Genomic DNA, 14,945 nt, shown 5'->3' with positions numbered 1-14,945 from the left:
AAAAATACCTTCGAGAAGAGAAGACGGGTGGACGGAGATCGAGTTAGGGGAGTTCTGCAGCGGGGAAGAAGACCGAGAAGTGAAGATGAGTTTGAGGGAAGTGGGATATCAACTAAAAGCAGGTCTTATCGTCGAAGGCATTCAGTTCAGACCAAAACCATGATCACAGTACCAAACGCACCGTGTGAGATAGGTAGGTCCACAGTGTATATGCTCCCACTGCGTACTCCTGTTTTGTCTTCAAAAATTTCAGAGCATGTAATTATTATTTTTGTTCAATATATCTTGTTAAATGGAGTGCGTTAAATGCTGGTAAAAAAAAAATGGAGTGCGTAAATAAAAATATCCAAGATTAAGTGGCGGACAAAACTGGAAAAAAAAAAAAACATGATACATGAATTTTACATTTTTCTTCACACACATATATAAATGGAGTAGATGTGTGTACTATGAGTATCTCTTTATCTCTTATTCTTGATACAAGAACTCATTTTATTTTTATTTTTGTTCTAAATATAAAATTTAAATTTATTTTGTTTTTTATATTTATTTATTTATTTTGAAATTTTTTTTATAATAATAATAGTTTTAACCAATACACTTAATTAATAAGAATACTCTAGAAAAAATAGTTTCTATTTATTATAAATAATTAATTTAACTAATTTTTTTAATATATTTAAATTAGTTAACTAATGTTTATATTAAAGAGCAGATGTGATGTTGCTTTTATCCTCGTCTTCTGTTGTTCGGTAAAGCCATGACACATGCTATTTCTCCAAACGGTGGGACTCAATAATCGACGCGGTTTATTAAACCATGTCTCAAGTCCCATGAATTATCCATATAGAAACTAGTTTTTCATTTCTACCGAAATTTGCGCAGTCGAATCCCGGAACCAGGGGGCCAGGATTGATTTGCACGTTCTGACGCACCATTCATATCATTTTTAAGATTTTCATTAGCGTAATTTCGAAGTTTCCTAAATAGCACAGCGGATTAACGAGTCAGAGAACTGCTCACAGTCCTGATTGTCACTGTACGTGACACTGAGTGGTGGGTCACTGGTCCTTCCTGACGAGGGCATCTATGCTAACGGACTCGCAACTTTTGAATATTGAATCGTTCATAATTACTTGATATTGAATTTGAACGGCTTACACTTGATATATATATAAAAACAATTATTTAAATATAAATTAATGAAAAAAATAATAAAAAGATAAAATATTAGATGTTTCAAGATTTTATTTTACACTCACCGTGAGGAGTTAAGAGAAATGGAAGGGAGAAAAAATAGAAAGAAGCAGATCCATCATCCAAGTCTCCATGATTATCTCCTCGCATCGTTCCTCAGAATGATTCACAGTCCGACTAATGATCATAACACGGTCCTGCATTTAAAATCGCTTTCTAATTTGGCTAGTATTCTTCGGGCCAGCAATATTATAGTTTAATCAGAGCTTCTCCTTTCCTTTCATTCTATTTATTTATTGATTACGGATTCAATCGTTTACTTTAACAACCAAATGCAAAGACGACGTCATAAAAAGTGTTGTTTTTTAAATGTCAGGCATGTGTAATGAATTATAACTTGTTCCGTCATAATATCCTAGTGAGAGAATTTAATTAATTTAGATGGAAGCCTGCAAAACAAAGTACCGCGAACTTAATATTTGATTATTCTTAACATCTTAATAAGAACGCACCCTTGAGGAAAGAAAAAAAGGAAAATTATGCATAGATCTGGCTGAATATTCCCATTCATGTAAAAAGTAGATAGAGAATCGACGTCCGATTCCCAGGAGAAAACGACATCGTCGTTACAAACCTAATTATAATGAATGTTTTGGAAAAATAAATAAATAAAACAAAACAGAGAAGTTGCGAGATATCTAGTACCAGCACCCACCATAACCTTCCTAAAATGGCAGCCCATCCGAGCTTGGGAGGGGACTAGGGGAGGATAAGTTTGAGTCTGCGTCAACCCAACACGGTTCAACTTGAGGGGTGGAGAACAGAAGAAAAACAGAAACCAACAAAAATAAGAGAGGCAAGGGAGGGCTTAGGAGAGGCATTCAACGACATTCAATAAAATATTCATGACTAATGACTACTACTTTCTTTTTTTAATATAAAAACTAATTAATTAATTTGAGTAAACTGAAAAAATTAGTTGAATTAGTTATTTATAATAAATACATACTGTCTTTTATAAAATATTCTTACTAATTATTCGATGAAATATTTAACATATGTAACTATTACAATGACTATCTTAAAAAATAGATATATGAAAGATAAAATGGATTAGAATATTATAGTTAAGACTAAATTAGAAATCAAACAAACTTTTATATAAAAAACAAGTATATTCCAGCCACCTCGGTTCTCTTGTTTGTTCTCATCCTCATCGCATCCTGTCGTCATCTCATGCTCAGATTCATTGATCCCCTTTGTCTTTGTCAAAATAAAATCAAATATAAATCTTTCTAGAATTTTGCTAAATAATATAGAATTCCTTTAATTTTACTGATCAAAGCAAAACAATTTTCCTCATTAGGACGGTGGAAGTGTTTTGATTGTTTAAGTATGAAGTCTCAAGTCTAAATCTGATCATTCTATATAATTGCAATCGTGGTCTTACCTGTGACGGCGGAAACAAAATGGTTAGCGGCTGATTCAATTATTACGAACCCAGATTTAGTTTTGATGGCAAAAAGATGTAATTTATGAAAAAGAGTCCATAAGTGTTATTAGCTTCTATCTTAATTACACATTTTATTTATAAATTATAAATAAGATTTTATAATTAGGATAAAAAATAGTAGCAGGAAATCAACTGATGTTATGCCCATGACAACTTGCTGCTGCGGGCCACGGCCAGCCAGCCAACGCCGAAAATGGAACAACGAGACAAGGAGTGAATCCGTCGGCTATGTATGGAAGTCCCACGGGTTCCCCCTTTACTTTTCAAAGCAGTTTTGGTCTCCTCATGGTAAGTGGTAACTGTGATATTTATTATTATAATGAAATTTATACTATTTAAATTAAAAAATTTAATTAATAATTTTTAAGTGAAAATTACTTTTAAAAAATTTTACAGTTAAAAAATTATATTTATTTTTAATCATGTACTTATTAAAAAAAATAAAAAAATAAATCTAAACTGTTTATATTAAATTTAAACAGCTACGATGTGATAAGATTTTTTTTTTTTTCAATAGAAGGGCGCTCAAATATTTAAGTAGTATAATCCTAAATCCCAGTCATGAATACCTATCCCCGTCCCCATGATATTCTAATCCTTCCTCTCCCCCCCCCCCTCCCCTCTCTCTCCATCTTCCTTTTGCCTTCTCGTCAACGTTGCCTCTCATGTCTAACATCGACACCTTGCCGGACGACTGCGTCTCCACCATTCTCTCCTTCACTTCTCCGGCGGACGTCTCCAGATTCTGCTCCGTCTCCTCCTCCCTCCGCTCCCCTGCTCTCTCCGATCTCCTCTGGCTCTCCTTCTTGCCCTCTGACTACCCCGACATCCTGTCCAGGGCTGTCACTCCTCTTGACTTCTCTTCCAAAAGAGACCTCTTCCACGCTCTCACTCGCCCATTTCTCATTGACGGTGGCTCCAAGGTAAACTCTCTTTACTTATTTCTTTCAATTCGTCCTGTCTCTCTCTGTTTTCTGATTTTACAATTTTGTATTGCAGAGCTTCCAATTAGACAGGTCTTCGGGTAAAAAATCTTACATCATCTCTGCTAGGGAATTATCTGTCACGTGGGGCAACGACCCCATGTTATGGAGCTGGACACCCATGCCCGAATCTAGGTCTCGCTCGTTAAATTCTTCCACACTCCTTCAGCCACTACTTTCTGAGAGTGTACTAATTAAATGAATGAATTTGCAGGTTCTCGGTGGTGGCTCATCTCAGAACAGTCAGCTGGTTAGAAGTTAAATGCAGCGTCAGAACTGGGATTCTGACACCCAACACTTGGTACGGGGCTTATCTGATAATGAAGGTGTCTCACAGAGCGTACGGTCTGGACAGTGCAGCTTCGGAAGTAACGGTTGAAGTGGGAAACGTGGTGAGGAAGGGGAAGTCCTATCTGTGCAGCAGATGCGAGAGAGAGCAAAAGATGGAGACTCTGTTTTATGGGAATCGAAGAGAAATGTTGAGGGGGTCGCCGGGGACGGAAGAAGATCAGAAATTTCCGTCGACGAGAGAAGATGGATGGATGGAGATCGAGTTGGGGGAATTTGACAGCGGGGAAGAGGACCAAGAGGTGAAGATGAGCATGATGGAAGCAGGCTATCAATTGAAGGCAGGGCTCATCCTGGAAGGCATTCAGATCAGACCAAAGCAGGTTTGACCAAGACGATAATGACAAAACCGAACGTCACCAGAGAATAATCTGCAGTGTGAACTACCGAACTGTAGTTTCTATTTTTTAATCCTCATCGACTTTGGTTTGGTAAAGCAAGAAACACGTTACTTCTCAAGTTATTGAGGCTGATTTCTCAATAATGTGGCCATACAAGCAGAAGCCAAAGTGATTAAATCACTAAACTATGTCCCAGCGCCCGCAGAGCAGATATAGAAATTCATCAATGTGCGCAGTCGATTTCCGGAAACAGGAGGTTTGATTTGTTGTGACGCACCCTACAAAATTATTCTACGATTTGCATATACTGTAAGTTCTGAAGCTTCGGATGTAACAGGGCCACAACTATGTGGTGGGTCATTGAGTCCTTAATAGTAATTAAAAGCTCATATGTGTCGATATACCCACAGCTTTTGCACTTAGGAGGTGTTTGGTAATCCGATACACGAATCTAAAAAAATATTTGAATGAAATTAAAATTATGATTTTAAAAGTGATTTTATAATATACAAAATAAATATGTGGATGAGTTTATATTGATTTGCAGAAAAGTGTTTTTAAAAATTACTGTTTTTATCCCAAACACCCTTGTATAAGTGATTTTATGGTGGTTTCAAAAGTGATTCTTACAGTTGCTTGTAAAATTAATTTTAAAAATTTGATACAAGCCCTTTGTCGTCGCGCTACTCCCTCTCGCTCTGTGCTGGTGGCAACAGGACACATCAATTAATAATTTTGGTACATGAGGATGTGATTCTTAGTGTTATAATTCCCTGCATAATCTTTCACAGAAATACATTAATTTATAAGGACACCATAAATGATTTTAGAGCATTCTAAAGACGCTTTAAGATTCAGGTGAAAAAAAGAAGACGACGTCTTTAAGAATTATAGTAACCCGATCTCTGTGACTTTTAATACAATAACCCGATACGCAATTCTTCATGAACATGCTATAATTTATAAGAAAATAACACACACTTTCACCAAACGGTTTGTGCCGTTCCTTGTAATTTTATGGCTTTCTACAAGTGCCCTCAGGTATTGTTGGGAAATAATCTCTGTGACTTTTAGTATTATGATGACTCTTTTGCACAGCCCTTCATAAAAATGTCTAAATTTATGAGGATGTCACTTTTCGAAAATCACCTTTTTTTTTTTGTTGAAAACATCCCAACGCTTCTAGCAGAAATATCTTCTGATGGCGTGCGGTGCAAATTCATTCTATTCTGTTTTAGCCATCCAAGCCCACCTACGTGTTTTAGGAAAATTATTATTATGAAGAGATTTTTGTAGCTATAAGATACAATTCAAGTCGATACATATCAATTTGGTTTGTGCTACTAGATAGGAAAAAAAAAACCGTCCAGATAATTATTCGAATAAAAACAAATGATCCCAGCGAAAATGAAATAGTCTCTGGCTGCTTCAATCAAGTTGACACCCCCTAAATTATTATCTTTATTGTCTTTTTTCGAAAAAAGGTCAGCTTGAAAGAAAACGCCAAAATGCAATACCCTGGCAATTGATAACCGCGAGTGCCTTGGAGATCGATGCGACAAATTTAGAATTTCAAAAGTGACCTCTTCGTCCTTGATGATGATTGTCTACAATTCGAAGTTTCTCCTGCTTGATGAGTTGTGTGTGAGAATGACGCTGACCTTAAAAGCAATGACCTTCAAGTGTTCTCATACATGTGCTCATGTGTATGTCTCATGTCGACATATTAGCGATATGCTTGGATCAGGCACACAGCATAAATATTAAATAGAACTTTTCACCTGTCATCTATCTCAGAAGTTGACTGGTCTGCATCGTCCGATGGAGGTTCTGCCCGATGATTGTTTTGCGCACATTTTGTCCATGACGTCTCCTCGAGACGTTGGTAAGTCCTCTCTTATTTCGTCCATGGTGCGATCAATGGCGAATTCAGACATTATCTGGGAGAAGTTTTTACCACCCAACTATCATGAAATTCTCTCTAGGCTGGTAGCTCCCCTGATCTATTCCTCAAAGAAAAACTTGTTTCTCAGTTTAAGCAAACCCCTTCTAATTGATCAGGGTAACAAGGTAATGCAATCTCCCTCAGATGAAAATCGCAGGCAATTATGTTAACCGAATTAAATAGCGAGCTCTGAGTTTATCTTGGTATCAATATGATAGAATTAACGGAATACTGAAAACTCGTTGATGAAGCAGGTATTCTCAATAGAGAAATCAACGGGTAAAATATGCTACATGCTGAGTGCGAGAGAGCTTGCAATTGCGTGGGGAAGCAGCCCTCTGTATTGGTCCTGGAAACCTTTTCAATCCTCAAGGTTTGTGCATAATCATAATTTATCAGATCTCGTAATCTCAACTGAAGTTCATTTCCAAAGTGGGGTCTGAATTGGAAAAATGTGCGGAGCAGATTTGCAGAAGTAGCTGAACTGAGAACCATATGCTGGCTAGAAATCAGGGGGAGCATGGACGCCGCAATGCTATCGCCGAGAACGATATACGGAGCGTTTCTGATAGTGAAAGTGGCGGATCGAGCATACGGATTGGACTCGCTGCCGTCGGAGGTGTCGGTGGAGTTTAGTAATTTCAAGTCAAAAGGGAATGTTTATGTGAGATGGCCACTGAAGGAGAAGGAGGCGAGAAACAGCGAGAGAACAAGAGGCTCAACCTCAGGAGGAGAAGGGAGATGGCCTTGTAAGCGAGAAGACGATTGGCTGGAGATAGCGCTGGGGAGTTTCTTCAACGAAGGCGGGGGAGATAATGAGGTTAGAATGTCCTTCAAGGAGGTCAAAGGCGTCCATTTGAAAGGCGGCCTCATTGTTGAGGGTCTTGAGGTCAGGCCCATTACATCGGACCAGGCCTTCACCTGATCTTTTGTTTTTTTTTTGCCGTTTCTCACTCAAACCCTAACCCTAGCCCTAGACGTTCTCTATAAATACCAATGTTATTTCTCTTGCAGCGTGCTTCTTCTTCTGCGGTCCGCGCCTCCTTGATCTTCTTGTTTTATTTGGGTTTTATATGTGAGAGGGTTATTTTAAACTTCTAATGCAGGCAATCTGTTGATGCATTCGGATATAGATGCGATAAGGTTATTTGAGTGACCTGCGTGGTTGCCAATGGGCCAGTTGCGATGATGATATTTGTGTTTTCCCAGCTCACTACGAGGCCTTTCGCAAGGTCTGGGAGTATAACTTCTCACATCTATCTGAGCTTTCCTCCACTTATCTGTATGTTTGATCAGTCTTTACTTTCTAAGTTAGTTTGTTGGATGATCTTGGACTCTACGCTGATACGACGATGGATCTGAAAATAAATAACAATCCTGATTTAGTGATTTTACTACGCCATCTGTGGGTATTTTGTGAATGACATCCTTTGAACAGTAACCATTTCCCTGACGGAAAAGGTGGTATGCATATATAGACTGGTGGGTTTTGTCTCATACGGTGGGACTCGTAATTGTAAATGATGATGGCCATCGGTCATACTGAGCGTTGTATCCAAAAAAAAAAAAAAAGGCCATAAATCATAACGAGCGATTTTCACGCTAATCGGAAACTAAACTCGTCAAGGGCGCGGTCAACAAATTACGCTATCTTCCTCTCTTCTCACCTGCTTCCACTTCCGGGACGACAACGGCCAACAGAGTAGAGATAAGCAATTATTTTATTATTCTTATCGTCTCTTTGCCTCTACGGTAACAATTATTAGTTTAAATTCAATGTCAAATCTAATTACGATTTTGCCGGAAAATCTAATTATGTTAATTATCCTATAATTTATAATTAGTTTATTATAAATGGTTTTGGTGGCAAAGAAATGGTTTTTTAAATACTCTTCCGGTCCTTATTATAAGACCCAATTTGACTTTTTATTTGGTTCTAATTATAAGACCCAATCCATTTTTTCTCTTATATTATGCATTTTTTTTCAAGATAATCTTCTAATAATGATAGTTTTAGCCATATACTTAATTAGCAATGATATTTAAGAATAACAACACTTATTTATTATAAATAACCACTTTAACTTACTTCCTTAATCTCCTCAAATAAGTCAATTGGTTTTTATAATTTATACGGGAGGAGTACATATTCTACAGACTGGTTGATTAATAATAGGAAGGCAGGAATCACTGGACAAACACAAGCCAACAAAATCATGACTATTTTAGTTGAAAGCTGTGCTAAGAAAATGGACTTGTTTTAGGGCCCTTTCTCTTAAGCTCATAGAAGGGCTTTGATATTTGTAGTGCTCGGAAGAAAGTATTTTCACTTTTATTTTTGATAAACCAATCAAAACACTTATTACTCACAAAATAAATAAAAAATGAACATCTCCCCACAACTCATGCATTAAACTTGAGATTATGTGGAGGGGGAGGTTGGTGAATACCACGCATTCCAGATTTCCGGTGCTCCATGGCGGCAAATCAGAGGATGGCGGTGGAGGCGGAGCACTCTAACTGACTACCAGCCGGCTACTTATGCCGCGGACAACTCTTCACATTCACGTGTTCTTATTGCTCTCCCATCCTTGATACACATGAATTCCTCCGCACCACAGCACGCCACGTGTCGTCTTCTTTTCCCGGGGAGGTTGGTATATTTCAAGCACTGGTGTGGGTCCCCATCTCGCCACCCAATCTCTTCTTCACTCTCGTCTCTTCCTTCCCCTGGCATGCTTTCATCTGTCCTCATTCCTCATCCTCCCGCCGTCGAATTCACTCCACTTTTTTTATGGGTGATTGAATAAAAATCAAATCATAAGTAATTTTTCGGTATAAAAAAAAGTAATTTTTGTATATAAAAAAAATAAGTAAAAGAGTTTATCTTAATTTATAAAAAAATATTTTTTACACATCCAAACACCTTTTTAATACCATACCCTTCTCTTTATTCTCTCACTACATCCGTCGACCCACCTTCCTTCATTTATTTCTTCATAATAATCTCACTTGATCTCGCCAAATAAAGCAATACAAAATGAATCTTGTCAAGAGGAGCTCAGCGTATTATCATACTCATTGACGTTGCTGTCTCGTGTACAGTAAATTGAGTAGTGCAATTATACAAGTCGCGCGTGTCTCCACTTTTCTCTTCTTCATATTGACTTTTCGATTTTGATTGCCGTAGAAGAATCAACATATTAATTCCTAGGACGCTAGTACGAGTCTGGCGAATCAACGACGGGTGGGGTTCATTCATTTCATAACCCTCTATATTTTAACCAAGGCGGCTACAAACTCGATATGGAATTTGATCAAAACAAATTGAGCAGGTGATCAACTTCATTTAAAAAAAAATAAATAAATAAAAGGAACCAGAATAAAGACGAGGAGTTGTCTGATTTGCGCACAGTCGAGTGTCGCAAGGAGTGGGTGTTGAATGGGCTTTCACGTGCAAATCAAGTGTTTTATTGTTAACGGTGAGCGTTGAAGTGATGATTACACTTTAAACAGCACTGAATGGAATGATCCAATCTAATCTGCTGTCCGCTTCCCGACACATCCACGATCCTCACACAAAAGCTCGTGTCTCATCCTTTATTCCCTTTGCTGCTCAACGTCATCTTTTGACCGCTTCTCAAATCAATCAACGCTTCTTCCTTCTCCGCTCTCCACTCTACGCGGGGATCTAAAACATTTGGAGTGACCTTTGCATCTTGGTTCATCTCCATACTCCAATGGTAGTTGCTGACGCTCTTTTGGCAGTCGGTGGAGGAAGTTATTGCGACTCGGCTCTATAATCACCGTTATGGTGTCTTCAATCACAGTTCCATCTCTTCCACTATTTCGGATTCCGCTGATCCCTTTTCCTGCGGTCCTTTTACTTATAGTCTTCATACGGTAATAATGTCGGAATCCCAAGTTTCAACGAGAAGCCTGACCGAGATCCCCGATATCGCCGCGATACGTTTCGGTCTGGATCTCGTGTCGGCTGCCAGACGAAATATCGGCTTCTTGAGAACTGTCGCTGACTTTCACCTCCTCCTTCACCACACTTCCACCCTCGCTGAAGCCGTCAGAAGGTCGACTCTTTCAGCCCCCTTCTTCTCATCTAATCTCATGGTGGCTCTTGACGGATTTTCCTTTTCTCAGGTATCATGAGTTGTGGATGCCCTTGATTTCTGATCTGACGCCGCCTGGTTCATCCCCTCCCATGATTCTTCCTCCCTTCGATGTCGACTGGGTTTGGTTCTGTCACACATTAAACCCGGTAGGTTCTTTCTTCCCTCTAAATAATGGGCAAGAAGCTAAAAGTGGAAGATGGAGGAAAATTTGTTCGTTGCTTTATATGCCCGCAATTTGCTCTTACTTTTGGTTATCTTCACTTCAATTGAACTGAAAGTACTGAAGTCTAATTTTGGAAATGATTCAGGTAAGTTACAAGGAATACTGTGAGACGAAATTCTCAAAAATCATAGGAAGACCGGCAATTTTCGACGAGGAAAATGAAGAGTACGCGTTGATGAGATGCCGTGAAATTTGGAACCGTAAATACCCGACAGAGTCATTTGAGAATGAAGCGAATTCAGATTCCCTGGTTGTTAAAAATGAAGATGACTTGTTTCAGGAAGTCGCAAAGCATAGGATGTTGCACTCTAAGTTTCCAGAGTCTTACAGGTCGGAGCTTGTGTACTTAATAGCTGCAAGACAGAGATACAAGGCATTTTTGCATACGGTGCAGAGGTTCGCAGATGGGTCTTGCCGTTTGGTACCTACTTCGGACATCATGTTAATGTGGCTGACCCACCAGGTGTGTTAATTACTCCCACTTGTTGTTTTCCTTGTAGTTGTTGGAATAGCAATTTGGGCATCTTCTACAATATAATACTTGCCTCCTTTATGTTATCTTTTGAGCCTCCAGGTCATGGTCCTTTTTTTTTTTTTTTTCGATTTGATTATCCTTTCCTCCAACCAAAGGTTTTAGGCACAACGCATGCTAAGTAATATTTGGTGAAAGATGAAAGATCAAAAAAAGAAAAGGGAAATACTAGCGAAGAGCTGGAAGAAAGTAGTTTTGCGTCAGATACCTTTTCTTGCTTGTGAAACTGGAATCTTCGAGGATGGGCTGAGAAGCTAAGTTTTTTTTTTTTTTTTTTTTTGGGGTCCGAGAAACTAAGCGAATTTCAAGAGTGACGAGTCCCAAAAAAGAAAAAGATATTAGAAATTGAGTCTTGTCCGTTTTCTGTTTGTTCGATAACATGTTATTTTCTAATATAGTAATTTCAGAGAAGTGACACGAGTTGACTTTACATTTATGTCAAAAACTATCAGAAAACTGATTTTGGCAACCTCCAAACCATGGTTTTAGAAGTACTTTTTCGCAAAACGAGACAAATTTCTTTACATATTTACTTCGTAAATCATAAAAACACTTCTGAAACTATGGTTTGGTTTCTATCCAAACACCCCCTCAATGAGGCGTCCCAGGTTCAAAATTGGAGTGGGACAATTTGTTTGCTACAATATTTCCTTCCTTGCCCAAGGCTCCGATTTCCGGCACCATCACCAAAAACATTAAATAAGGTTTATAGGCTTGCAATGCTTTATTAGTTTAAATTGTCACCAATTAGTCATTGTATGATAATTCTCATCAATACTTATTGAAGGCATCACCTCAGCCGTAACTTCTACTTTTTGGTTAAGTAGTTCTATTTGACCATGCTGAATCGGTAATGGAAAATTGAACACCAATTCTTTGAGGAGATTCCTGAATATTAGTTTTATAACTAATCTGATTTTGGCACATTTTATAAAATATTCACTTGTCTACTAATTTTACCTTTCTGATTGATTATCTTTATACTTGCTTAGTTTTCTCCTTGAATGACTCTATTAATGGCTCTAAAATTCTGAATGGAGCAGAGCTACCCAACAGTGTATATGGATGATTTAAAAGCGTTGGGCTTGGAGGATGATATGTGGAAGGTGGCAACTTTATGGGAAACCCCCCAGGAAGAAGATGTTAAAGTGACCGAGGAGTTATGGGACAGGGCATTTAACCAACCTTATGAGAAAGCTGGTGGAGGGGTGGCTTTTGCATTGGATAAATTTGCAACAGTGAACTCTCCAGTCTACTGGGAGGAATCAGACACAGATGTCAATGCAAAATACAAGTCCATGCTTCCAAGATGTTTACTTGAGGTCAATTTTTTGTTCTCCTCCTCGTCCTCTGAACTGTTGTGATCCCTCTCACGCTTTCTGGTCTCTTGTAGTATCTTTTCCTGTCCTAGAAAGCTCTACCCGAAGCCGATGTCTATATGCTTTGTATGTGGCATTTGAAGCGAAAAACTTCATGAAAATACATGAGCACATTATAATGATAAAGTGCATCTTGACTTTACGATGCAGGTTGTGTGTTTTTGAGGCTTAATTCGAGGACAAAGGCATTGCAAAAGGATATAAACCGTGATTTCCTACGCCTACGAGTGGTGAGGTGTCATAGTGAGCTAAAGCTGGATAAGGCCTTCTCCAGTCTCCTCTTTGATTCATGGGAAAAGGCCTGGCAAATTTACTGTGAGTTTGGGACCAAGGGAGTCATACTTGAGCGTCGTGGTCATGGGGGGTAACTGTATAAGAAGAAGTAGCCTCCACGACACTGTGACGTTCCTCTGGAATGACTTGTTGAGAGCTAACTCTCTGACTTTGGAAAAGGAACTTAATGGGCACGTGACTGTTGTTACTTCAATTTCCCCACCGGTTCAGGCTCCATACCTTTTGAAATGTGTGCCAGATCGAGTCACAGATGATTCAGGGGCAATGATTTCTGAAGTGATTCTAAAGATGAATAATTATCGCCCTCAAGAGGGTCGTTGGTTGTCTCGCACAGTCCTCGATCATGCGGGGAGGGAGTGTTTTGTCATCAGAATTAGGTGAGCTTTTATAACTCTACCTTGGTACTCAAAAATAATTGGTAATTAAGGTTAATACTCAACTCGATACTTCCTACTGCTTCAACACCATTTTGTGCATGTTTTATTTAATTAGAAGGGAATGTTTTGAGGTGCAGGGTAGGAGGAGGGTTTTGGAGAAGAGGAGCTGAAACTCCTTCAACTGTGAAATGGGAAGATAGGATCATAGAGATACGAGAAGGATCTTGGTCTTATGTGGCTTCAGGCTCTATCGGGAGGGCTCCTGGTATGTTTTGTCTACGTCATAAATATTATAGTCTTTGATAGCGGTGTTTGTCATATCGTTTCCTTAATCATCTTGGGGGCATCGAATAGGTTGTACTATTCATCTTGTGAAATCAGATTGGTTCAGAAGTAATTCTCTTTTATTTATTTTCTTCTGTCTAGTGCAGAGAAGGTTGTAGCCACAGCAACACCAAAAGAACCGGGAGAGCAATGGAAAGCTGCATGGCATTTTTCAACAGGGGATGAACTAATTATACGGTGGGAATCATCACTGTCATTGTCGGGTCTCAGCTTTAGTTTGACAAATCAAACATCTCCAGAGTCATGGGTACAGAACAGACTTTCTCAATTCAGCTACCATTATGAAATGCACAGTATAACAATATTTATTCAGGTTCTTGAAGTTGGCCTAAATTATAAACCTCGATTGCAGGTGAAGTTATTGAAAGGCAGGCGAAGGCAATATCAAGTAAAATCAAAATCAAAAAGCAAAGGTGAAGAACCCAAACGGAGGAGGAGGGGGAAGAAGATGAGGAAGGATTTGTAACACTTGTCCGTTTCACAGAAGAGAACCCAAATGGAAAAGCGACGGCTCTTCTGAATTGGAGGCTATTGGTTGTTGAATTATTGCCGGAAGAAGATGCAGCATTGGCGCTTCTCCTTTGCATTTCAATACTGAAAAGTGTATCAGAAATGAAAAAAGAAGACGTGGGAGGTTTGTTAATCAGGAGAAGGATAAGGGAACAGAAGCGTGGAACTAGAGATTGGGGTTCTGTTACGCTCCATCCATCTTCATGGTCCTCTACTATTGATTCACCTTATCTTCAACCCTGGTATTGGAATGTTGATGCAGTCATGGCTTCAAATGTAGCAGACCGTCTCAAAAGGCAGCCAACGCTAAATCAATCACCGGTGGAAGGCAGTGATAAGTTATACAAGCATGGACTTCTAAGTTAAAGAACGATTGCTCCACACAGCAGATTTTGCCACAAACGAAGAGAAGATTCGTGCTCCATTATTTATTTTACCTTTGATCCTGGAGCCAGTTGTCGATTTAAGTCATTTTTTCTCCACAAAGCAAATGGATTCCTTGTGCATATTTAAATTTAGATGTCATAAAGTCTATTACCAATGTAAATGAAGTGAATTTTGACTGAAACTGAGAAGTGTTTGGAACGACCGCATTTGTGGAGGGAGTGGGACAATGGACGAAATCGATCAAAGCACTCCAAGCAGATGTTTTCTTTGTTTGGTGAACAAAATAGATGTTGTTCTTGTCCCTTGCAGACATTATTATCGTTGGAATAAGAAATGAGTGGAGTCTTAAAAAGGATGAGAAATCGGTGGAAATGGCGGGTGAGGCCTCATGGTGCAGCCCACTTCTAATAATACTATTGTGCTGCCCCATATTTCAAATTTCCT

At 38.8% G+C, this 14,945-nt stretch overlaps 2 protein-coding genes, 1 non-coding gene and 1 pseudogene across 3 annotated transcripts; all 4 read left to right on the top strand.

The window, feature by feature from the left end:
• Positions 1-3,271: 3,271 nt before the first annotated feature.
• Positions 3,272-4,800, top strand: LOC114737195 (F-box protein PP2-B15). The gene is made up of 3 exons (XM_028925105.1): positions 3,272-3,633; positions 3,710-3,828; positions 3,908-4,800. Exons 1-3 carry the CDS (start codon positions 3,376-3,378, stop codon positions 4,368-4,370), a joined length of 840 nt encoding a protein of 279 aa, XP_028780938.1. The 5' UTR covers positions 3,272-3,375; the 3' UTR covers positions 4,371-4,800.
• A 1,362-nt stretch (positions 4,801-6,162) lies between these two features.
• Positions 6,163-7,651, top strand: LOC114737197 (F-box protein PP2-B13). The gene is made up of 3 exons (XM_028925106.1): positions 6,163-6,452; positions 6,582-6,700; positions 6,793-7,651. The coding sequence occupies exons 1-3, from the start codon at positions 6,204-6,206 to the stop codon at positions 7,250-7,252; spliced, it is 828 nt and encodes a 275-aa protein (XP_028780939.1). The 5' UTR covers positions 6,163-6,203; the 3' UTR covers positions 7,253-7,651.
• LOC114737199 (small nucleolar RNA snoR69Y) lies at positions 7,503-7,598 on the top strand. Its single transcript, XR_003739402.1, has one exon. It is a non-coding gene; the product is annotated as a small nucleolar RNA snoR69Y (small nucleolar RNA).
• A 2,585-nt stretch (positions 7,652-10,236) lies between the features above and the next one.
• On the top strand, positions 10,237-14,682 carry LOC114737189 (uncharacterized; annotated as a pseudogene).
• Positions 14,683-14,945: the final 263 nt, after the last annotated feature.

This window comes from Neltuma alba, unplaced genomic scaffold, assembly GCF_004799145.2.
Source record: "Neltuma alba isolate B1F8T4 unplaced genomic scaffold, ASM479914v2 tig00013414_pilon, whole genome shotgun sequence".
NCBI lineage: Eukaryota > Viridiplantae > Streptophyta > Magnoliopsida > Fabales > Fabaceae > Neltuma > Neltuma alba.
The sequence above is the reverse complement of the archived record's forward strand: the minus strand, read 5'-3'. Positions and strand labels throughout refer to the sequence as shown.